The 23,013-nt window shown below is 50.3% G+C and overlaps 7 protein-coding genes across 7 annotated transcripts; 5 read left to right on the top strand and 2 right to left on the bottom strand.

Moving 5' to 3' along the window:
- Positions 1-766: 766 nt before the first annotated feature.
- CORC01_01669 (uncharacterized protein) lies at positions 767-1,316 on the bottom strand (the record flags this gene model as incomplete). Its single annotated transcript, XM_022613323.1, has 2 exons — positions 767-1,181; positions 1,255-1,316. 2 exons carry the CDS (start codon positions 1,314-1,316, stop codon positions 767-769), a joined length of 477 nt encoding a protein of 158 aa, XP_022480049.1.
- Positions 1,317-3,644: 2,328 nt separating this feature from the next.
- Positions 3,645-4,482, top strand: CORC01_01668 (pH-response regulator; the record flags this gene model as incomplete). Its single annotated transcript, XM_022613322.1, has 2 exons — positions 3,645-3,817; positions 3,921-4,482. 2 exons carry the CDS (start codon positions 3,645-3,647, stop codon positions 4,480-4,482), a joined length of 735 nt encoding a protein of 244 aa, XP_022480048.1.
- A 2,364-nt stretch (positions 4,483-6,846) lies between these two features.
- Positions 6,847-7,283, top strand: CORC01_01667 (uncharacterized protein; the record flags this gene model as incomplete). The annotated part of the gene is made up of 2 exons (XM_022613321.1): positions 6,847-7,104; positions 7,161-7,283. 2 exons carry the CDS (start codon positions 6,847-6,849, stop codon positions 7,281-7,283), a joined length of 381 nt encoding a protein of 126 aa, XP_022480047.1.
- A 740-nt stretch (positions 7,284-8,023) lies between these two features.
- Positions 8,024-9,822, top strand: CORC01_01666 (carboxypeptidase; the record flags this gene model as incomplete). Its single annotated transcript, XM_022613320.1, has 2 exons — positions 8,024-8,348; positions 8,414-9,822. 2 exons carry the CDS (start codon positions 8,024-8,026, stop codon positions 9,820-9,822), a joined length of 1,734 nt encoding a protein of 577 aa, XP_022480046.1.
- Positions 9,823-11,287: 1,465 nt separating this feature from the next.
- Positions 11,288-13,276, bottom strand: CORC01_01665 (adenylosuccinate synthetase; the record flags this gene model as incomplete). Its single annotated transcript, XM_022613319.1, has 8 exons — positions 11,288-11,821; positions 11,874-11,935; positions 11,988-12,084; positions 12,145-12,575; positions 12,643-12,706; positions 12,810-12,846; positions 12,910-12,939; positions 13,239-13,276. 8 exons carry the CDS (start codon positions 13,274-13,276, stop codon positions 11,288-11,290), a joined length of 1,293 nt encoding a protein of 430 aa, XP_022480045.1.
- A 2,022-nt stretch (positions 13,277-15,298) lies between these two features.
- Positions 15,299-15,967, top strand: CORC01_01664 (uncharacterized protein; the record flags this gene model as incomplete). The annotated part of the gene is made up of 2 exons (XM_022613318.1): positions 15,299-15,533; positions 15,651-15,967. The coding sequence occupies 2 exons, from the start codon at positions 15,299-15,301 to the stop codon at positions 15,965-15,967; spliced, it is 552 nt and encodes a 183-aa protein (XP_022480044.1).
- A 2,703-nt stretch (positions 15,968-18,670) lies between these two features.
- CORC01_01663 (uncharacterized protein) lies at positions 18,671-20,568 on the top strand (the record flags this gene model as incomplete). The annotated part of the gene is made up of 6 exons (XM_022613317.1): positions 18,671-18,791; positions 18,840-19,101; positions 19,170-19,657; positions 19,715-20,108; positions 20,159-20,289; positions 20,357-20,568. 6 exons carry the CDS (start codon positions 18,671-18,673, stop codon positions 20,566-20,568), a joined length of 1,608 nt encoding a protein of 535 aa, XP_022480043.1.
- Between the last annotated feature and the right edge of the window lie 2,445 nt (positions 20,569-23,013).

Raw genomic sequence — 23,013 nt, 5'->3', positions numbered from 1 at the left:
ACGTAAACCAACAGTTATTGATCGACCCCGCTTTTCGAGATGATGATGAAGGTGAGAAAATTCAGGCAAAGAGGTCGGTTCAGTTAGGCAATAATGTCAGCTGAAGGAACTTGGCGTCGGCCACACACACTGACAGCGACCGCCACATTCGTGTCAACCTTGCAGCCTGCTGTGAATGAGCCCAATCAAAGATGTGCATTAATTTTGATAATGCAGGCTGATACAGCCATATCGTATGATCTTTGATAGTAGTCGCGTAAATTGAAAACGACCATTCAAGGTTGGGGATCAATGGACCTGTTTTGACCAAAGCGTTCGAGTAACGATAAGCGAGATGATTATCATTCCCAAAAGCCTCTTTGAAGAGGTTGAAGAGGTAGTTAATCATTCCTACACACCCGACTAAGGCGCAGGCAAGATAACCTAGCGAGACACCGTCAAAATAGGCTCTTAGAATGCTCCATGGTGTGAAGACCATCCCCTTTTCACCCTCTAGGTAGTTTGGCGAGCTTCGAGCAAAGCCCTGCGTACTTAATTAAATTGGAACTACAATTCAATTTCAGCATAGGATCAAGCGCCGTGCATGAATTAGTCGATGACAATATCCAAGACTGGTACTCAATAAGCCAACGTTCCAAATAACATGGAAATGGTAATGTCTAGTATATTATATGCGAAAAGTCTGTTTCCGGTATCGCATTCAGCATTGGCTCCTAGAAGCAAATCCCACAATTCATGTTTCTGGTATCTGCCCAAACGCCGCCCTCTAGTCTAGTCTCTTCCACCAGAGCTCTCCACGATTCCCGCCATCTCTTTGTGTTGAGATGCGCAAGATCTTCCCATCTTCGTAGAGTGTGTAATTGCGCGCTTGGCTGCCTCCAGCCATGGACGGAACGTTGGCTACCGTCAAGGGCCCGTGCAGGACTTGGCCAAAGGTTGCATTCGCGGGGATCGCATCGCTGATTCGGAGTGGCCCTGCGTAGCCGATGCTGTGCTTGCCGACAAGGGCCCAGTCGGCGTCTGATTGTGAATCTTCGAAGGGGAATGTCAAGTTGGCAGGTCGATCTTCGGGGTTTGTTGATGTGATAGTTGCAGACATGAAGCCGGACTTGCTGTAGGATAGGATGCCAACAGGGTTGGAGCCGTATGTTCGGTCCGGGACAGTCACTCCATCCCGTGTACTGTTCAAGTCAAATATTAAACCCGTGAACCGTGTCTGGATTTGGAAGAAACATGAACTCAAAGGTGGCTTACGCAGACGTGTTCAGGAGCTGATAAGTTCCTGCCAAGATGGCGAGGATTTCTGTAGGCTGCATTTTGGCGTAAGAATAAGGTGCTTTCTAGGAAGACGGACAAACTGAATTAGCTCAAAAGATCGTTCGAGGTGTCTATGAGAGCGATGAATAAGGGTCTTTAAGTATTCATCTGCCATCAAAACGTATGCCGTCCGTCTAGAGCTTTTAGTCCTCACCCAAGTCCAAACATGTCCGCCTCTGCACGTCCATCCGCGCGGGTACGCCCTGAGAAGGGTATGCTCCAAGCGGTTACGTGATAGGTCACCACATCTCATAAACTGTTTCCTGAAGGGCGTGATGCAAGGGTCTCCGAGTAACTTTAACAAACCTGCTTAGGCATGCAGCTTTCATGCCCTGGATCAGGACATGGATCGCGTGCCAAGGAATTAAAGTTATGGGAATACCCTGCGGCTCCACCTTCGTCCAAAAAGCCCAGAAGCACCGAGAGCAGCTTACAGCCTTAATTCCTTATCGCCATGGATGTTAAGCGAGCCGCGGCACTGACTCGCAGACTAATGGAAATGGTCTTTTCGCCGAGATAATGGCGAAGAAAGGGGTGCCGCGCGCCTTGAATCGTTGTTCCGAGTTGTCACGAAGGGAAAAAACGACGCAATAAACGCTTTGTTTCGTCCAAAGTTCCTCCGTTCTTGGCCTTTGAAAGGCTGTGCTAACCTTGAAGAACGGACAGTAGAGGAAAAGTTGGGGAAACCGAGCCAAAGAGCTGGAGGTTTTGCTTGGCCCTACTTGGCGCAACTTGGCGTATTGGAACTACCACACAAGGCGATAGTGGGGGATCTCGTGCGGGGTACGTCTTTAGCTGGATTCTTATTTTGAGTAAAAGTTGAGAAACATGTGGATGGGTTACTGATCCCGGCCATTCCGGAAGAGAACCACAACTGTGGCCCAAGAGGGTTACAAACTCCGCAAGCTATCTTGGTCCGGGTGCAACGGGTGAGCCGGAATTGACCTGCCAAATCTAGAAATAGCACGAGCATCTGGCACAAAAACATGAACACCTCATTCGAAGGGAATTGCACGTAATGAGTTCCAGCCTCAAGAAGCGATGGGGCCACGAGAGACCATGGGATTGATGCTGGGAGGCTCATGGTGATCTGCCTTGGTACCTAAGGCCCTTCAGATCTTCCCATAGATTGAAGCGAATTCGTTCTCCCAATCATCTGCACATGATAAACTCCCGATTCACATGCATCTTGTGTCCGCTCCCGAAGAACTTGGGGTTCAAGCAGCGACTAATTAATCAAAACCTTGGGGCATCGACTTTGATAGAGCATGGACGTCTTTGTTTCGCAGTGCTATGCCAAGCATGCTGGTGGGACTCGGCTCCTCAGCTCTAAGTTGGTTTAGGAAACTCGGATTTAACCAGCCAAAATCCGTGCATACCTTCAACTCTTTCATACTCATTCGATGCGTAGTAAGGACTTGATGGTACTTATAAATCTAGTGAACACAACATGCGCTGACCACCAGCGCCGCTTCACACTATACTTAGAATTGTACATTTCCAAGTCCTGTGCGATAGAGGTACCTCTTTTACCGCGAGTGAGTCACGAGTGGATGTTCTTCGGTCTTTAAATCAAGGTAGAGGCGCCCCAGAAGATTGGAATTACAACAAAAATTGAAAGATGCAGAATTGTTCTGGTGGGCCAAGCAATCAACCGCGATGACGTCTTCTGGAGTGCCGGTTGTGGCTCCAGGCGTATGTGGTATAGCCTGAGGGGACATGATCAGCATTTCGTCAACTGCACAATACTGTGGCTGTGACAATAAGCCAAGAGTATACCTTCACAATTGTCAGATATAGATCCAAGCTGTAATCCAATGGAAAAAAGGCTGGATTATGGAAGACGGGCGTCACGTGGTACATAGACTTGCTGTGTTGAGCATTACCAGCCACGGCGATCAATCCCACGCCAGAACCAATCTCACAATGATTGGTTCACAGGTCCCGCCCAGCGGCAATTGGCATCAGAGGCTCAGACATAGCCAAATACTATTCACCTTGGCACTCAGACTTTATAAAGAGATGCTCCCGGAATGAGACAGTACCATCACTCCTGCTCAGGTTTCAATCCGAACGTAGCTAGTCTCGGGCGAGACGTGTTGTTCATCTTTTTGCTGATCATTGAAATTGGCTTCATATATAATAGCCTGCCGAAGTGTGCGAAGTAACTCTGTCCTCCAAACTCATTTGGTGCTGTCAAGAAAGAAGAGCATTCCTCGATCCTGATACACGTTTATTTTCTCCAAGCCCATTTTCTCAGAAAACTTTTCACTTTAACCTGAAGAATAATGGCATCTTGGCGGGTTTTCACTGTGGTCGGTGCAGCCATGTTTGTCGGCTCACTTGGGCTTCTTATTCTCACCTGCGTATCTGTACCCAACACAAGTTTGTCACTCTTCACAATGGAAGCTGCGAGAAGTGGGGCCTGTGGGTCAAGTGGACCATCCATTGTCGTCGACTTCGGACTTTGGGGTTGGTGCCAGACAACGGCAGCAGAGTGGTAAGTGTAGGCCCTAGCTAATATGGATAATGGCTCTGCATTGTAATATACATATGCAATTTTTTTGAAGAGGATAGTATGTAACTAAAAGGTGCTGTTTTAGGACGAGATACCCACAAGGATGCCTCAGAGTCAGAGGCTCCCCTGGTTACGATCCAGCCGCCATCATTCGACCGATGATCTCGCAGTTTCCCTCTTCGATTAAAAGCAGAGGCATGCGCGATTTGACGTTGGGGTTCGCCTTGCCGGCCGTCGCCACTGCTACTGCTAGCCTAGGGTTTCTTTCCACCCTAGCAGGCCTCGTCAAGTACAATCGATTCACAACCTTGGCCAGCGCGATCCGAGCGGCCTTATCGTTCCTGTTCGCCGTAGCAGCACTAAGGTGCGTCTTTTCACTCTTTGAGAAGATTAGAAGAGAGTTGCCAAGGAGCACGGTTTTGAGGCTCGCAACCAACTCACGAGATATGTACGACATATCCACAAAATACGGAGCGTCTTCTTGGACCTTAGTCGCTGCTTGTGCGATATTGTTGATTGGCACAACCGCCCTGATATTTGCGTGGCTCGCTGAGGTACGAGAGAACCGACGGAAATGGAGTGACGATGTCAGAGAGAAGTCTAGCAGCTCGCCCTCAGAGGGTAGGCCATCCGGCGCCGGAAACTAATTGTTCGCAATTGAGAAGACCAGACGCTTCATGTACGATCAAAAAGAAACGAGATTGCTCGGTCTTCTGTTCCGAAGTTGTCTCTTCTACAACCCAATACCTTACTTCGCGACATGGAAAGAAATGATATCCACAAAGTGCAAGTAAGTTGATTGCATGAAACTACCGCGACGATATCGTTCTCAATTCAAGGTGACGAAATCTGGATAGAACATAGCACCAGTCTCAGCTAACACAACGGAATCAAGAGTATTTTTATCAACCCTCAGACTGTATCTCGTCTCTTTTGCGTCGAATGTAAATATTAGAGAATTCTGAGGAACAAGAGTTCAATAAGTAGGAGGATTCAATGCCCACGATTCAAAGCGAATTGCATGCTGTCATTTTCTCACACGAGTAATTCTATCTGCCCGTGACTTTCTTTGTCCAGAAGCGGGAGAAGATTGCAAGACGTTAAGGTTGATAGCGAAGTAGTGATAAGGGGAATTCAGAAGTATGAGAAGAGTAATGAGAAATAGCGCCAAGACCCAGGAGGGAAAGTTGTTGGGTAATATAAGTTCGATTACCTTGAATGAAATGATATCTCCAATTGATATGAGCATGGGGCATGCCAAGACCGAGCAAGAAAGGATTGTCAACTTTGGCTTCGCTGAAACTCTGATCTAAACCCAGCTGCATCCATATCCTCCTTCAAAATAGCAACATTTTGTGTACTCTGTAAATATTCTCGGATCTCGATCGCTCAGGGGACATATTTTGCCGTCCCATTGCCATTGACCACCCACAGCATTACAACATGCAAAACTGGCAATGTCGTTTCCGTGAACGTCATCATGAGTGTCGATGTCCCAACAGCTACAGTTGATAATGTTGGGAGCTTGCCTTGGGACGGCAATGGCGCGGACCACCGTGATCCCGCTCGCAAGTACAGAAATGGAGAAGGCCGGGATCTTCATTATCTGAAGGTTGGTTAGCATTTTCTCGATGTCAGCAATTAAAACCCACAAAATTGTGAATCTGCCATACAATGAAGATGGTATGCAACAAATATGGTCCAAGAATGGAGAGGCTGATCAGTAATCGAGGCAGCGAAGAGTAGGACGCCTGCGGCTAATTGATGAGTCTTTTCGAGTCGGTGGGGATGTTGTCGTTTTCTAAACAGTGTCCAAAAAAAAGGGGAAATTAGAAGATCATTGCTCATTTATATACATACCGGCGATCTTTTAGAGTTAGACGACACTTACGATAGCCACAAGCCACACAAACTTTGTCATGACGGTGGGTTGAAAGGGTACTGGATGCTTCAAATCATAACGCGATGATGAGACTTTACGTTCTTCAGATAATTCTCCGACTCGTGATGATCCTACGCAATCTGAACGGTATATCTGAATTGCGTCTTCGTAGCTGGTGAGGTAGAAAGGGCACAGGAAACTATGCGCGACGCTCTAGTAGTGAGTCAATAGCGACAGAGATTGGACCTCTGAAAATATGGACCTGCTCGTGTCGGAATAAGCCAAGTCACTAAAGTTCCTGATGCACAGAAATATATAAAGAGCGTGCCCGCCCGCGTGATTCTTAAGAGTTCTTATTAAGTTTTTGATTGGTGCAAAGAATGCGGGAGGTAAAGTTACCCTGCCGATGTCATTTTCTTCCTGATTTAATGTAATTTTTTAGCCTGCCGATTGATCTAGATGCAAGATCACAATCCGTCTGAGGCATTTATTTTGGCTAGGCTGCTGAGCCATGAGGGTCAATATAGATTTTACCTTCTGCATACCATAAAGGCTTCGGGCCAGGCTTAGAAAGTCATCGCTACTTCTCTCCCTCTCTATCGACAGTCAAAACTAGAACGTTCCCCAGACGCACAGGAAAACTGACCTTCTAGTGCGAGGAATTTTCAAAAGGGGAATGCCGGACATCGTTATTGCATTGGAACATGCTGTAAGCTATCGTAATCTCGGCAGACCTCGACAGCATCCTCGAAAACAATGTTGAACGTAGCCTGTTCAGAAGCCGACGATCTATCAACAAGGGGACGGAAAAAGGATTGCCCTCATCATAGCACAGATTAAGTCAGACGGAATGACATCACAAATTAGGTTTGAACTTGCGCAGAGCATAAGAAGCTGTAGCATTACTCATCAAGCTTTCCGCACAGCAAGTCAAGACATCGGACGTTTCATCCTCTGAGCTACCGTCGGACATGACCTCGGACCCGCGGAGCGACTGTTATTGCGGACTACTTAAAATGCCGAGCTCCCCGGGATCAGAGCTCCGCAGCTTTGACATCAGCGTGTGAGATTTTCGTCCGACGACCATCGCCAGCTTTAAGCAAACCAAAGACCGATACAGCGAGCGACCATGTCGACAGTCTTCCAGGTCACTGTTCACGTTGCGCCACAGGATGTCTCTAGGTTCCTGCGCGCTTCTGAGCCGACAATTGAGAAGATGAAGAGAGAGTCCGAGTTAATGTACTTTGAAATGTACCAGGTCCATGACTCTCCGGGTACAATTACGTGGATTGAGAAATGGTACGCGGAACTCGAAATGTTAAGTCACAGCGTCGGAAACTTGGCTGATGATGTTTCCAGGTCAGAGCCGGTAGACTGGATAATGAAAGTAAGGTGAACCGCCATCGAGTACATCGTGCTCCAACTGACCAGTGTATTGCTCAGCACCAAATGACGAAGGATTACTATAACGAATACTTTGACGTCACAGAACCGCTCTACGTCGCACCTCGTGAGCTGAGAATTCTGAGCTCTCTCGGGCCTCGTCATACGTATCAGAGGTCGTAACGCCAGCTATATACGCGGTGACGAAAGTCGCTCAGTAAGGATCTTAGTGATTGGAAATTTACGAAGTATGACGCGAGATGATAGTTGGCTATGTAATACTACGCTGTCTCTATGAGTCTATGTACGAAAATCTACGAATACATGACTCTCAGAGTTCACACATAATTGCTTTGGGATCCTTACAGTGTATTGGCTTTCTGAATCACTCCGGTTACCTTCCCATTTCAGATCAGGTGCGGAAACGTTCCTTTCAATTTGGATATAAATCCGAGATCAATCAGAGTCTCTCAGGACCAAGTCAGAATGGGAACCAGCACGCTGCTCAACGTCAAAAGAATTGAGAGTACACGGCCCAGTCAATCGATGTGTAAAGAGCACGTCTAGGTAAGTTGAATGGCTCGATTCCCCTATGGCCCGGCGGTCTGGACCTTTGAGATCTTGGCGAGATAACACCTCTTGGCGAGCAACAATGCTGGAAGCACCGGAGACTTTTGGAGGTCATTCCAAGACTTTTCCACCCCACACTTTTGAGGGGCCACCTCCACACAGAAGATAGACACATTCCTATTCCCGCATAGGTCGGTTAGAAGTGCTGAGATCATCGTCACGCCAAAGGAAACATCATGACGTCTCTAGCTTTGGGGCAGGGTAACTGCAGCCTTGGCGAAATTATCGCTCTCTCGGCGCAAGGTCGAAGGGCCCGTTGAGGATAAATAGAATGATAACCCGGTTCACATTCCATGCTGCCCGCCATTGCCCCCTCTTGCCTCCATCCTCCACTACAAGAAACCTGTTGGACCTCCGGAGCAAACTCCGTGACGATCGACCTGACGATGCGCCTTCAAGAGATTGCGGCTTTCGGCCTGCTTCGCGCAGGCCTCACCGCCGCTCAACTCACCTATGCCAGCAACCAGGTCGAGGTGATCCGAGATAGCGAGACGGTAGCCGCGAACTTCCCCGACGTCGAGGAGGTCGAGCTGCATTCGCCCGCCTTCGCCAATCCGGAGAGTGTCTCGGCCACCTTTGCCAATGGCACTGGTGGTCCAACAGACCAGGCAACACTCGGTGAGTCGGAATGAGCTGACAAGCCTCGACTCTCGTATCCCATTTCGACAACTGACATCTTGCAGACTACTTCCTGCAGACCCTTGCCGCGCGTAACGAGTGGATGACCTACCAAAATCCCAGCTTCAAGTCAGAAGAAGGTCGTTCAATCCCCTACGTCTACCTCTCAACCTCGCAAGGAACTCCGACGGACAACAGCCTTAACACCCACGGCAACGCCAGCGCGCCGGGAAAGGTGCGCATCTGGATGCAGGGCGGCGTTCACGGAAACGAACCAGCCGGCGACCAGGCCCTGCTCGCGCTGCTGGGGAGGTTCGACGCCAATGCCACCTGGGCGGCCTCCATCCTCAAAAAGGTCGACATCGTGATGCTGCCCAGGTATAACCCGGACGGCATGGCGTACTTCCAGCGCTACTTTGCAACCGGCTTCGATCCCAACCGCGACCACACAAAGCTCGCACGCCAACAGACACGCGATATCAAGCAGCTGGTGATGGGCTTCGCGCCCCACGTCGGCGTAGATTGCCACGAGTACAGTCCGACCACGCCCTTTGGCGCCAACGAGCAATGGGTAGACGCGCAAGACGGACAGTTCTCTGCCATGAAGAATGCGAATATCCACCCCGACATCCGCAACATCTCGGAATCGCTCTTTGCGAACAATATTGCCGCAGCCATGGAGAGACGCGGCCTGCGATGGGGCCCTTACGTCGTCGGCCCCTCTGGCACAGACGACCTCGTGCTCGAGGAGACCACTGGCGACGCCAAGATTGGCGACAGTGCTGTCGCGCTGACCCAGGCAATCATGTTCCTCACCGAGACGCGGGGCATCGGGCTGGCAGACCAGCACTGGCAGCGTCGCGTTGCCACGGGCCTGACCATGGTCGAGACGATTGTCCAAACGGCGGCAGACTGGGCGGAAGATGTATACGAGACGGTGGAGAGCGCGCGCGCACGCTTCATCGCCAGCAACGACGACATCATCGTGACGGAATCTGCGCGCCCGACGACCATCTCGTGGCAGTTCATCGAGGCGACGACGGGCAAACTCGTCCCCGTTCCCGTCCAGTTCCTCAACACGACGCCCGTGGTGGCGAACCTCACCCGGTCGCGACCAGAGGCCTATGTGTTCTCGCGCGCGTGGGCTGATGTGGCGGAGCGTCTGCGTGTCACTGGCTTGGACGTGCAGACGCTGCCGTCCGACTTTGTGGGCAACGTCGAGGCGTTGCACGTTACCGGTGCCGCGGTGGCGCGCACAAAGTACGAGGGGGTCGCTCGCACGACGGTCACGACGGAGACTGTGACGAAGCAGGTTCGGATCCCGGCCGGGGGGTTCTGGGTCAGCACCCGACAGGCGAATGCCGCGCACGCATTTGTGACGCTGGAGCCGGAAGGCATCGACTCGTATGCCACCTTTAATGTGCTGCCGGTGAGCGTGGGTGATGAGTATCCGGTTTACCGTGTCATGGCATAGGAGATGACTTGGGGGCCTCTACTCATGCTCTTCATCGTAATGAACAATGTGAAGCTCTGTCTTGCTCATTTGGATTCTTCTGCGTCCTTGAAACCTTTTGACGTACAGGATATTCGTAAGATCGCCGCTGCTCAGATTGCATGGACACAGCTTTGCACGTATAGGAGGATCGGTGTCGGTCCAAGATCTAGACTTCACAGCCCCATTTCTCGGAAAGTCTGGAAAGTCTAAGTGACCTCAAGATTAGTAAGTTTCTAAAGACTAAGCCGGGGTATTGCCTAATCTGCTCAATGTCTGAACGGGTGAGGTCCGGGTTCCGGTGCGGGGGCGGAGAGAATCCCCCGTCCTTCTCGGTGGACTTATAAGTGACGGACAACCACCCAACCCATAGAGCTCGGTTACATTTTGTCAAAGAATTTTTCAATCCTCTTCCTCCAAGCTACCAGTAGGAGATATCGAAAAGCCACTTGTTAAGGCATAGACAGAAACGGCCAACAGCATATTATACACTGACTGAGCTCGACGGGTAAAAAGAGTCTCTGCAACACAGGCGACGGGACATACGTCTGGCGGGATAAGAGAAAGCGGGTAAACACATATCAAGGAGGTAGGCACCCAACCAAACAAAGGTAGCTAAGTGAAGCAAAGCACAATCACAAAGAGCCAGGCGAACGAAGTGCATGCTTCCAACGAGCAAAAAGATCAACTCCAGCAAAAGATTTTGACCAGCATGGGGGTCGAACCCACAATCTCCTGATGCCACGGTGTATCGTAGTCAGACGCCTTGCCATTGGGCCAACCGGCCAGACAGTTGATAAGCATCTTAAATGCTCGTCTGTGCCGGTTGCTGCGGGTTTGTGATTTATCTTGCGTTGCGGCAGGGCGAATGGCTTGGACCTGCTTGCTTTGACTTGGTGGAGGGGCGTCTGTGATGCGTGTGCTGTCGGCCAATGACGAACCCCAAAATTGGTGTCCAGGTGAAAAACTTTGCTAGCTGCTTTGCCGGCGGGATTGCGGAGGGGCGGGCTAAATGCCTCAGCCCCTCCCGATGTCGGGTGGTTTTTAGGGTCCCGGTTTTCCTCGGCCCCGCTGGCTGTCCAAGAGGATGTGCGTGGGGTTATGATAATGACAATGGACTATGATTCCAGCGTGAGTCATTGTCATTCATGTCTAATTTCCCCCGCTTGAGTGCTACAACTTGAGCTGTCGAGGCTGGAGGAATTGAATGGCTTAGCTAGACGAGAGTTCACCTGCCCAGGGTCTGTCTATCAGATAGTGCAATAGCAACATAGGCTCGCTCTTGCGTGGGAGGTCTTGAGATTGTGGTCTTGTGTACGATCTATTGTTTTCAGTTGCAAATCGAAGTTCTATCGATAGTTCCACTGAGACCCGTTGTCTCATCTTTTGTTTTGTAACCCTTTTTCTGGTTTCATTTTTTCCTCCCAGAACACAAGGACACCGGGACCTAGTATCCACGGAAAACAAGGTCCTCTCTCTTGGGGCCAGTACCGATCCAGACAATCTTAACACCGATAAACTTCTCAATGAACTCAATGTACGCGCGAGCCTGCTTGGGCAGGTCGTAGTACGACTTGGCGCCCGTCGTGGGGGTGTTCCAGCCCTCGAGCTCCTCGTACACGACCTCGGCGTCCTCGAGGGCCTTGAGGTCGGCAGGGAAAGAGGCAAAGTTCTCGCCCGTGTGCTTGTTCTTGTAGGCGACGGCGACCTTGATGGTGGGGAAGGTGTCGAGGATGTCGAGCTTGGTGAGGTTGAGCGCGGTGTAGTGGTTCAGGTCCGTCGAGTACTTGACGACGACCAGGTCGAGCCAGCCGCAGCGGCGGGAGCGGCCGGTGGAGACGCCAATCTCGTGGCCAATCTTTTGCAGCTTCTCGCCCGTCTCGTTGAGGAGTTCCGTGGGGAAACCGCCGCCACCGACGCGGGTGGTGTAACTCTTCACAACACCGACAATGTTCTTGATCTTCTTGGGGTTGAGGCCGAGCTAGTTATGCGTTAGGGGTGGGATTCAATCTATTCGACGGCCGTGTACTTACGCCAGTGAAGACACCGCCGAGGCCAGTGTTGGATGATGTGACGTAGGGGTAAGTACCGAAGTCTTGTCAATGTCAGCAGGGCCATCCACGTTTTTTTGTTTCGTGTTCACGTACTCAAGTCAAGCATGACAGCCTGGGCACCCTCGACCAGGATCTTGTTACCGTTCCTCTGGGCGTCGGCGATAATGGGGACAGCGTCGACAACAAAGGTCTGTCAAGGAGAGTGAATCATTAGCACGGCATTGTTTTGCTGGCAGATGGAAGAACTTACGCGAAGGTCCTCCCTGTACTGCTTGAAGCGCTTGATCTCGTCCTCAACGTCGTAGACGAGGAGGTCGCCGAAGCGCTTCTTGAACCCGTGAGCGAGCTGGCGAAGCTTGCGCTCAAAGAGCTCCTCGTCGAACATCTCACTGATGGTGATGCCGTTGCGGGCAGCCATGGTGCTGTAGGTTGGGCCGATGCCGCGCTTGGTGGTGCCGATGCTGTTGCCTCCAAGCTCCTGCTCCTCCAAACCATCAACCTGGATGTGACAGTCGGTGATGATGTGGCATCGGTCAGACACCAAAAGGCGGTCGCGGATGTTCTTCAAGCCCTTGGCCTCGAGATCGGCCATCTCCTTGAAAAAGGTTGGGACGTGGACGACGGCGCCGGATCCGATGAGGCTGATGCACTTTTGATGCAGGAGACCGGAGGGGAGAAGGTCTGGGGGGGAGGCGGTCGTCAGCATGAGGGGAGGGAAAAGATACGACATGACTAGACGGGGACTTACGGAAGTCGTAGCTTACACCATCGGCGATGACAGTGTGGCCGGCTGTTGGAGGTCGGGTTAGAAACTACGTCGCGATGGTTTTAGGAGTTGGAGTGACTCCTACCATTGTGTCCGCCCTAGGGCCATCAGCATGCCATTGATTATCCAAAGAGTACCAAAGACCCAACCTGAGCTCTGGCGCAAATCTGCGCGTCTTGTCCGAGGCTGTATCGCGGGGGTCAGAAGAGGGGTCCGGCGGCAGAATGGAGGGCAGGAGGGATAGCCTACACATCGACCAGCTTTCCCTTGCCCTCGTCACTATTGGTGCGCGATGTGTCAGTTCATGGTTCTGCGGTAGGTCGTCAATGGCGCAGCAGGGCTAAATGTTATCGTTGTGTCGCGATCCCTCACGGGGATACACATGAACGACCCACGCGTGGACACTCTGGAGGTCCCCTTGTATCATGAATTGCTCTGCTGGCCGGAAGATGACAAATATGGTAGATGCGCGAGAGCACGAAGAGAACAAAGAAGAGAAATGAGAGATGGTGAGAAGGCGTTTGGGTGTGTAGAGCAAAAGGTAGAGCAATAGGGCCGCGGAAAGATTGACAGCTTACCCCCACTGGGCGCCGAGAACGATGTCAATCGTAGCCATGGCGTCCGGTATGGTATGAGTGTGTGTGTGTGTATAGCAACAAGTGTCTTGTATAGCGAATTGTCCAAAGTATGGGTTGTTGCGATCGCAACGTCGGTCTGCGATAACTTCACAAAAACAGTCAGAAGGGGAAGACGCGGGGTTTAAAAATTGGCCGTGGAGGGGCAGGTTTTGCTTTGGCGGGGTTCCAGGTCTGCGGGCCAACGTGACGTTGATCCACTTCTCTTCCGCTGCGTTGACTCTGCGCGCCGTGTCTTTGGTCAATTGCTGCGTCCACGCCAAACGATTGCGTTATCGGCCGCTTGTCGGGACTCGGGGAGTACGTACCGCGGCTATGGTGTACCAATCGCCGGCTCGACGGGACGGAATCGTCCGGAGTAGAAGAATCAGGTAACGCCGGGCGATACTCCGTCGTGTGGCTAATGTCTTACCTAATACAACCACAAATTGCTGAGCCATACACCAGCCACCTGTCTCGATGCAAGCCTCACCTAAACAAGCTTGACTCGGCCGACCAGGCTCTGCTCGAATCTTCTTTGTGCATCCGATGTTCGATGGACCTGATTGACTGACCATTGTTCCTCTTAAATCATATCGTAAACGTTCGTTATCAATAAACCAAGCCATCCTTTTCGGACCAAGTCGAGCCATCATCAACCATTTAACACTTCAGCAAGACATTGTACGACATAAAACTAGATGTTTTCGTCAAATGGATTACCCACACCTAGGAATTCTTCTCAACTGCCCCTGAACGGCTGATGTTCGTATCTGCTGTCCACAGTACGGATACCTCGCGCTTTCGCTCATCCACGTGCTGTCGTCCAAATCAGAGTAGATCAGCCGAGCCTGTACCTCGTCACATCAAGCTCATGAACCCGGCGCACATCGTCACCCCTGTCGAGTCTCCGCTTTACTGGCATGTTCACTTCGCCGAAGACCGAAGAAGCCGAATTTTGTTCAGGAACGAATACTCCAAGTTGCTTGATAATTGTCCCCACAGACGTTCGATGTGATGCCCATGAAATGGACTTGTCCAATACGGCGCTGAAAGGAAATGCAAACAAGGGTGGGATTCTAACAGCCTGACTTCCTACCGGCCACGCAAATATTTGCAGGTAGAGCAGAAATGAATGGGACAGTAATCTTTCGTCTGAATACCATTTATCTTCACGCGCCTTGCTGGACACATCCTCGGGCTGAGCAAAAGTTCCATGGAGTTCCATGGCCACCACAACATCACCAAGGTCGAAAAACGCTCACTCATCGGAACTGTTCCCGAGCAGGGGCAGGGGAACCCATGAAGGAAGAGGGTTAGCTCGATACAACTGGAGCGAGCCAGGGCCACAGCTGAAAACTCGCCCACTAAGCCTACCAAGTAGTGTACGTCGACGCCATCCAATCTTATCTGATGGATCAGATAACTTTCTTCACCCCCTACCCCATGCTTCTCCTCAGACCTTTATCAATCTCATCACGCCCTCCAACCAATGATCATGGTCACCAACGGCGAAACTAGGAGGTCCCTTCTCCACAGCACCGTCAAAAAGACCCTGGACAGGACCCGAATGAAGCGATAGAGCTCTAACCGAGCATCCAGATCCGGCATGGCCACAATGCATACTTGTACACCCCCTTGTCAAATTGACCGGAGCATCTAGCCGACCTTGGCTTCGAGCGTACCATCGAGCCACTCAACACGAACGTCCTGGCTCTCTGAAGTTTGGTAATGGGGAGAGAGAGGGTCGAATTGCTTTGCATAGGGACGCCACATGCAAGAGCCTGACTCTGCTCTTCTTCAGACACATGGCCAGCCCTCCTAGGCAGGCACGGCAGGCAGGGAAGGGAAAGCTCTTAAAAATGCTCGCAAATATATAATATCTCATGTAGCTCCGACACGAGCTCGACATCCTGAATTTCTTGCCTCTGTTCCGCTCTCTCTCCCCACCCACTGACTGCCATCGAAAAGTCTGCCACTCGCGTCGTCTCAAAGACCAAGAGTCCTTAACCGCAACGTTCAAGATGAAGTACGCCTACTTTCTCCTCGCCACCGCCGGCCTCGCCGCAGCCCAGCAAAAGTTCTCCGACGTCGTCCCCAAGTGCTCCATCGACTGCCTCACCCAGGCCGTCAAGGACGGCACCAAGTGCAGCAGCATCGACGACTCTGCCTGCATCTGCGAGGCGGACAACTACCGCAGCATCTACTCCGTCGGCGTCAACTGCGTCCTCCAAGCCTGCGGCTCTGACGTTGCTATTGGTATGCCGATTTGCCTTTCTCACTTTTCCCCCCTCCCCAAATCAACATATCGCGTCTGCACTAGGACACGCGAGAGCTTCGGCACCACCATGAACTGACGCATGCTCTCAATGACAGGCCAGCTCCTCCCCGCCGCCGGCAAGTTCTGCCGCGAGGTCACAGGCGGCGCTTCCGCTCCTCCCGTCGACTCTGCCTCTGCCTCTGCCTCCGCCGTCGTCTCTTCCGCCATTGCGTCTCTGTCATCTGCTGCCGCCTCTGCGTCCGCTGCCGCTTCCAGCGCGACTGCCTCCATCTCCGTCACCGCTACCCCGACTGCTGGCGCTAGCGGCGCAGCTGCCACGATCACCTCCACTTCCCAAGCTGGCGCTGCCCCTACCCTGGTCTCTATGGGTGCCCTTGGCATGCTTGCACTCGGTGGACTTGCTGCCTTCTAGAGCAGTGCGATTTGAGTTATGCTTGACTCGTGGAGTAGGGGGGGAGATGGAAAAGGATCATTGTTGCCGAGCCAGCTTGGCGACAAGTCAAACTACCTGTACATACACTTCCAGCCTAGTGATGATCCTTGAATGGTCGGGGATACTAGCGTACATCTAAATATCATGCGTTGTTTGATACCCTTACTATGAGACGTGTTTGGGTTATAGCTACATGTAGCCGGATCACTGAATTGTCTGCGCTCTCAAAATTCTGAAAAACCAGGTGCCCCTCCGATTGTGCCCCTCCGATGCTGGCATGCAACATCCACTTGACCCTTCATCTTCCAACGCCGCGAAATCCACCCCATTTCGGATGTCGTGCTTTCAGAACTTGAGCTCTACACCCACTTCCTCGAGTTGTGTTGAAACATTGAAGTGTCAATTCCCAAGGGCTCATTTCCCCAGAAGTCGCTTGGTCCACAATGTGCAACGTACGGAACTCAGGAAGATTTCCCATCAGCTTCTGTCCACCATTAATGAGAAACTGTCGGATTGGAAGCCCAATTCGACCTCGAGTCAGCGTCAGCGCAGGGGCCATCTGAGGGTCTCTATATTAGCGTTCAACTAATGATCTAGCCTCCGGTTAGAACCTCTCTTTTCCATTTTACGCAGAGATTAATATATCGTTAATTGACCCTTCGTCACTACGGTTTGACTCGAACAATCACACCTGTGATACGTAAACCAACAGAGACAGATCCCGGCAGCCTGAGAGACATAGGCATCGTAAAGTAGACAGCAATGCCTATACCAGTAAGGTGCTCGTATTCGGTCATCAGGGCTTTCGTTTGTACACAGAGTGCCCTTGACACTCAATTTGCAAACCTTGGAGCAACTTGGGCTCTTTTCGATATTTCGTTGCCTTTCTTTCCACATCAGTAAGATCATAACAGAAATCGGAGAATTTTCCAAGACGAATACCCATGCGTAAACGTTCGAGGGCGTGTGGCAGAGGTCTTGGACCCTTCATAACCAAGTCACCATTCATGTCGAGGCTCGAAACGTACTAAGAGTCCTTGGATAACAGAACATGGTTGTGGGTGCGTCATCTCTCTGACGGTGGAAAAGGAGAGAACACGTGGAGATAAATTAGTATTGCGGGAATGTCTATGTTACGCCGGATGGCCAGGCAAGAAATTTTCTTGGACTCGTGTTGAATATACGAAAATAGCTTGTACGGCCGGTGTCTGCAGCAACAGCAGTTCTCCCAAGGTAGCCGTTCCCATAAGAATATGATCGGCCTACTGAAAAAGTCGTCTCCCAACCATCGGACTCGGCACCCAGCAGCCAGCATCGACAAGTTTCTCAGAAGTTTCTAGACTCTTCAGATTCCTGAGCAATAGAGCTAGAGGCTTTTCACGAAATCCAGTTGATTGAAGGAAAATGCTTTGACATATTTAGCTAGACCTGGACGTTCAAGCAATGTGTGCACCAGAAATAGGGGTCCCTCCGTTTGCGACACAGAAATGATAAAGATATGGAGTCGCGATGTCTCACCAATAAGCGTCAACGAGACAAAGATTCGAAGGTTGCTGTTGTTGGGATGATCGTATCGGTAATTCAAAGTGTCCAGCGCCACCGTCCATGGTTCAAGAACTCTATGTATCGGCACCTATTGGCGTGATGACATTCAGGTAAGTAGTTCCTAATAGATCAAAAAGTACTGAGTTGCGACTTAACTGCTACATCTAGAATCGTAGAGTATCTCGTTAATAATAGACTATAAAACTTTGTCATACAATAGACTTCGTAAGGCATTAGAAATGAACACTCTTCGGGATGGCAATGTGCCAACTTGCTACACCTCCATGTACCTGTAACGTTGGATCAAGTTTCCATTCTGTACTGGCTGTAATTTTGACGGTCTCCAGCTACTGTCTGAAGTTTTTCATGAATCATAGGGAGAGTATCAGCATGAATTGCTCTCTCATAATTGGTACCTTACATTAGGAGTTTGGAAACACTTTATCCTATTTACAAATGTCGATACAAACTCCAAAAGACCCGAACCAAGTTTGGTGTTTGTTATTCATCACTGGGCCCCTGCAGTAGCCCCGATTTATATGTTGATCAGCAGGTGACACACCCTCCTTGCCAAGCAACAGTGTCGAAATCTCCTGACTAGATCGCTAGTGTCCACCCTCTTCAGTATCTACTTCGACTTCACTTCCTGAATCACTCTGGTGTCTTCTTGTTTCCAACCTCTGAAATTCCCTCCGGTGAACTAATCCGATTCTCCTGATTTTTTTGGGGGCCTGTGGAAAACTGAGGACTTAGAAGTCAATAGATGAAATGTGAGTCTTTCTCCTCAAAGCTGGGTGAATTTTTAGGCCGGGAAATGATTATCCAGGTATTCTCAGCCCAATTTAACCGGCGCCAATGAGACATCATAATGCTTCAAGCCTGCAGTCAGTCTCAACTCTCAGTAATACAGATCATTTAACCCCACGGGGAGGAAATCAGACCATATCTTATACCCTTGTCACCCGCCCCCCGGGTCATCTCATCCGAAAATCTATTATCATACTCTAACTCGAGCTTCTAAAATTTCGGAATATCCCAGACTTGCGGGGCGCTATGGAAACATCCTTCGTGGTCTCCTATACACCTAGAATGAAATCTCACTTACATTCATGTTATCATGACAATCTCTCACATGCAATGGACATGGCCACACCTGTAGTCAAGCCGCCTTACTTTGGGCTCAGGGGGAAGTCGCTAACATACCGGATCACTTTTGCATGTAGCGTAGACATGCTCATGTTTGGCTACGATCAGGCGGGTATGTGAATCGAAATAGCCATCTGCCCTACTGCTGACGAGTGCGAAGTCTTTAGCGGCGTCATCGTGACTGACGACTTCCTCGAGCTTCACAATCTTGTCGGTCCAGAGAAGACTCGGATGCTGTCTACGATTACAGCGATATATGACATTGGCTGTTTCGTTGGAGCGATTCTAGCGTTTACGATTGGGGAAACGCTAGGTCGAACCAAATCCATCCTGATTGGTACCGCCATCATGAGCGTTGGAGCCATTTTGATGGCGTCGTCTTATAGCTTGGCACAAATGTTTGTTGGGCGCATTGTTCTAGGGTGAGCTCCGCATATTCTCATTGTTCGTTTCGTGTCGAGGTGAGGTCATACTGATACCCACGCAACAGGATCGGCAACGGAGTCAACACAGCTACCGGACCCATTTGGCAGACCGAGACAGCTCCCGCACATTGGCGCGGCAAGTTAGTCATGTTTGAGATGATGATGAATATTGTGGGATTTTCCCTCTGCAACTGGATCAATTTCGGTCTGTCATACGCAGGCGGTGCTGTCGCATGGAGGTTTCCTCTCGCCTTTCAATTCGTCTTCATCATCGCCCTGTTCGCAACGGTTCCATGGCTGCCCGAGTCGCCCAGATGGCTCCTGTCACATGGACGTGAGATTGACGCAATACAGATTCTCGCCTGCCTCGAGGGAAAACTGGAGGATGATGCATTTGTCGTTTCGCAGAAAGAAGAGATACAATTTAGTATCGATTACGAACGAGAGCATAATATACGATGGAGGGATCTGCTGCGACCGCAGCCTGAAGCAACCAAACCTTTACGCCGGATCATCTTGGGTGCCGGCACACAGTTTATGCAGCAATCCGAAGGTAAGAGGGACTTCGGCTCAGAACAGGGTCCAAGTATTTCTGACAAAATCCTTACAGGCATCAATATTATGAGTTACTATATGCCAGCAGTGTTGATCTCTGCGGTAGGCCTATCGAATGAGCTGGCGCGTCTTCTGACGGCTGTCAACTCACTGACTTATCTCATCTTCGCATGCGTCTCAGTAACACTGGTCGAGAGATGGGGGCGGCGAGGGCTGATGCTGCTATCCACTGCCGGTCAAGGCTTGGCATTCCTCGTGATCACTATTCTTCTCAGATACGGTGGACCAGGAGGTAACCGGAGAGCCTCGGAAGGATCCATCGTTTTCTTTTTCCTCTACTTCATGGCCTTTGGCCTGGGTATGTTGGGCGTTCCATGGCTCTATCCAACCGAAATCAACTCGATTGCCATGCGAACGAAGGGTGCCGCATTTGCCACTGCCACGAATTGGTGATACCTATCTCCGAATTAGCATATTTGACTCAACTGATGAGGTATAGGATGGCGAATTATGTAATCGTTCAAATCACACCAATCGGGATTCAAGAATTGGGATGGAAGTTCTGGATTGTGTTTACAGTCCTGAATGCTGCATTCCTGCCCGTAATCTACCTCTTCTATCCCGAAACAGGTAAGAGCACCACAATGCCATTAAGGCTCCGTAGGAAGATCTTACCTTGACCTAACGTTTATTTTAGCAAACCGAACGTTGGAAGATCTCGACGAGTATTATCGCAACGGTCCACCCCTAATTGTTATGAGAGACAAGGACGCAATCGCAAGTAAAAGACCTAAAGAATACGTCGATCGACAAGAAGCACATGTTCAGCGTGTTGCCCATGGTACTGAGGTCATCGAGACTGTTGGTTTACGTATCACGGGGGTGATTTGTTCGATCGAACCGTGGTGACGAAGGGTCAATTAACTTGTATTGATCTCTGCGTGAAGTGGAAAAGAGAGGCTCCAACCGTTGGTTACATCGCCGGTTGAACGCTGATATAGAGACCCTCAGATGGCCCCTGCGCTGGCGCTGACTCGAGGTCGAATTGGGCTTCCAATCCGACAGAGACAGTTGATCGCGCCAGCCCAATCAAACAAATCAAATGAAGGGGTTATATCGTATTACTTCATTCTATTTTTGAAACATACTTTGGTTTCAAATTAAACTTTCTCCCTATCCTTGTGTTATCCATATATTATAGTTAGGTCTAATTATACTTAAATCGACTTTGTTATGGCATATTGAGCTACATATATTAGATCGAAGCTGCAAGTATTTTATTACGTGTTTGATTGGTGTGTTGAATGCATGTGAATGTGTTGGTGCGCTGCAGAAAATGGTGAGAGTTTGGTCTTCTCTGGATGAAAGCACCACACTATGTGAGCCAGGAGGTTATTTCGCAATGCATAATAACGATGTCGAAGGGGTACTCATAAACCGACCCGAATCCCCGAAGTCAAGGTACAGCCTCCTTCAACAATGATGTCGGCATCAGTTATGTAGCAGCACGCATCGCTGGCCAGAAACACGGACACCTGTGTCAAGCAGTTAGCAAATTTGCTTCCTAGACTAAGTGCTTGTCAACATTTGTCTCGCGCCTTTGAGTTCGGATACGTCAGCCATTGGCTTCCCTGGAATCATCCCCATCCACTTCTCGAAGCGCTTCTTTGGTTGAGCTTGTAGCACTCACATCGGTCAATATTTCAAAACCAGCCCATCCGCGTAGTTTCCGTTCCAATGAAACCGAGAGACACGCAATTAACGCGTGCAAAACCAACCCAGTCTACTGCGAGGCTCTTTGCCAGATGCATGGCCGCTGCGTTCGAAGAGCTGTATGCTACCTGCCGCTGGGGAATGATTACAAGCGACGCGCTGACTGACGCAGCAGCATTTAGGTTGCCGCGCCCCTGCTATTCAAAGAACTTTCCATCAGCCTTCGTAGTCCACATGACGCCGTCAAGGTCGACACTATTATTGTCCATCCACGTCTCTTCCGTATACTCAACGCTGGTAACATTAGCGCAAACGCCAGAGTTCGCGACTATGACATCAAGATGCACAATGTCTTCAAGAATCTGGTCCACTGTGGTGGGGATCAAGGCTCGAGATCGAACGTCGCTATGGCAGGCGGGCAGCGCGCCAGCCCATTCAAAATCATCAAACACAACATACAATCAATCAGTCAGATAGAGGTTACGTAACGAATTTAAAAGTGGAATGCCCACGGCCATATCTTTAACATATTAAATCAAATACACCACAGTCCGGTGCATCTGTAATTAGCATCTCTCGTAAAGGTAAAGAGCACAGCATATTTCAACCCGGCATTGAACTCGGAACCTCTGAGATAAGAGCGGAACTGTCGGATAGAATTAGGCGCCTACACTGCTTTCACGAGGTTATATGCGTACAAGTAAATAATATCCAAGACTTGCTTTAAGTCAAATCTATTGCAAATTGATTGAACCATGAAATAGGCGTCCAAAAAAAGAGTCAAAAAATCAAACACAGCCCCCAGATGTGATTTGGTTTTTTGGGCTGACGCGCTGTCTGGGGCGCGGGCGCGAACGCTCATCCACGTGGTCTTTGAAGTTTGACCGGCGATTCCGGTAGCACATAGATGAGAGCTACATCGGCGCCGGCTTCGGCCAGGCCGCGGAATTCCGAGGCGGATACTTCTGGCACCGCCCGTGACGGCGGCAATCTTATCCTTCAGTGAGAATCATGATGGGACAAGGGCGCTCGCATTAGGTGGCTTGTACAGAGGCATGCTGAATGAGGTATGATTGGGACGCTTTCGAAGATCGCGGAGAATATTGTATCTAACCTAAGGTAGTTGATACGTGGAGAGCAGCGGATCCGAGTAGATGCGATTGGGAGGGGTAAGTGAGGGGTTTGGGGAACCACGCCGAGTTGACTGAAGTAATCATGCAGGGGGCTTTCCTCGGGGCTAGGTTAAGAAAACCGTGCAGTCATGGTTCGTCCGAATGAGTCGTGTGTATTGCATCCTTTTCTTTAATGTTTTCCCCCTTGCTTTTGGACTACCCAGGGAATCCTGGCACCGGGAATACGGCATGCATCACCAGTTTCTCTTCTCAACTCTTGTGCTTTGAATGTACCAGCAGCCCTACATTTCTACTATTACCTGGATATAAAAATTAAACTTAAAGGCCGCGAGGTACGGATCCTAGTCCAGGACAGACGGACCAAGAATCAACATATTGTCCAACAGCGCATCACTCGACATTGCCGGTTCTTGACTTGTGTCCACAATTAATCTGGGGAACACCCATGGTTTGCCCTAGTGGCTAGTCTGCGCCCCCGAGCGCTTCGAAAAAAGGGCCAGGGGCTTAC

The sequence above is a fragment of the Colletotrichum orchidophilum genome (genome assembly GCF_001831195.1).
Source record: "Colletotrichum orchidophilum strain IMI 309357 chromosome Unknown Scaffold_9.1, whole genome shotgun sequence".
Lineage (NCBI taxonomy): Eukaryota > Fungi > Ascomycota > Sordariomycetes > Glomerellales > Glomerellaceae > Colletotrichum > Colletotrichum orchidophilum.
Note: the sequence above shows the minus strand (reverse complement) of the source record. Positions and strands in the feature narration are given on the sequence as shown.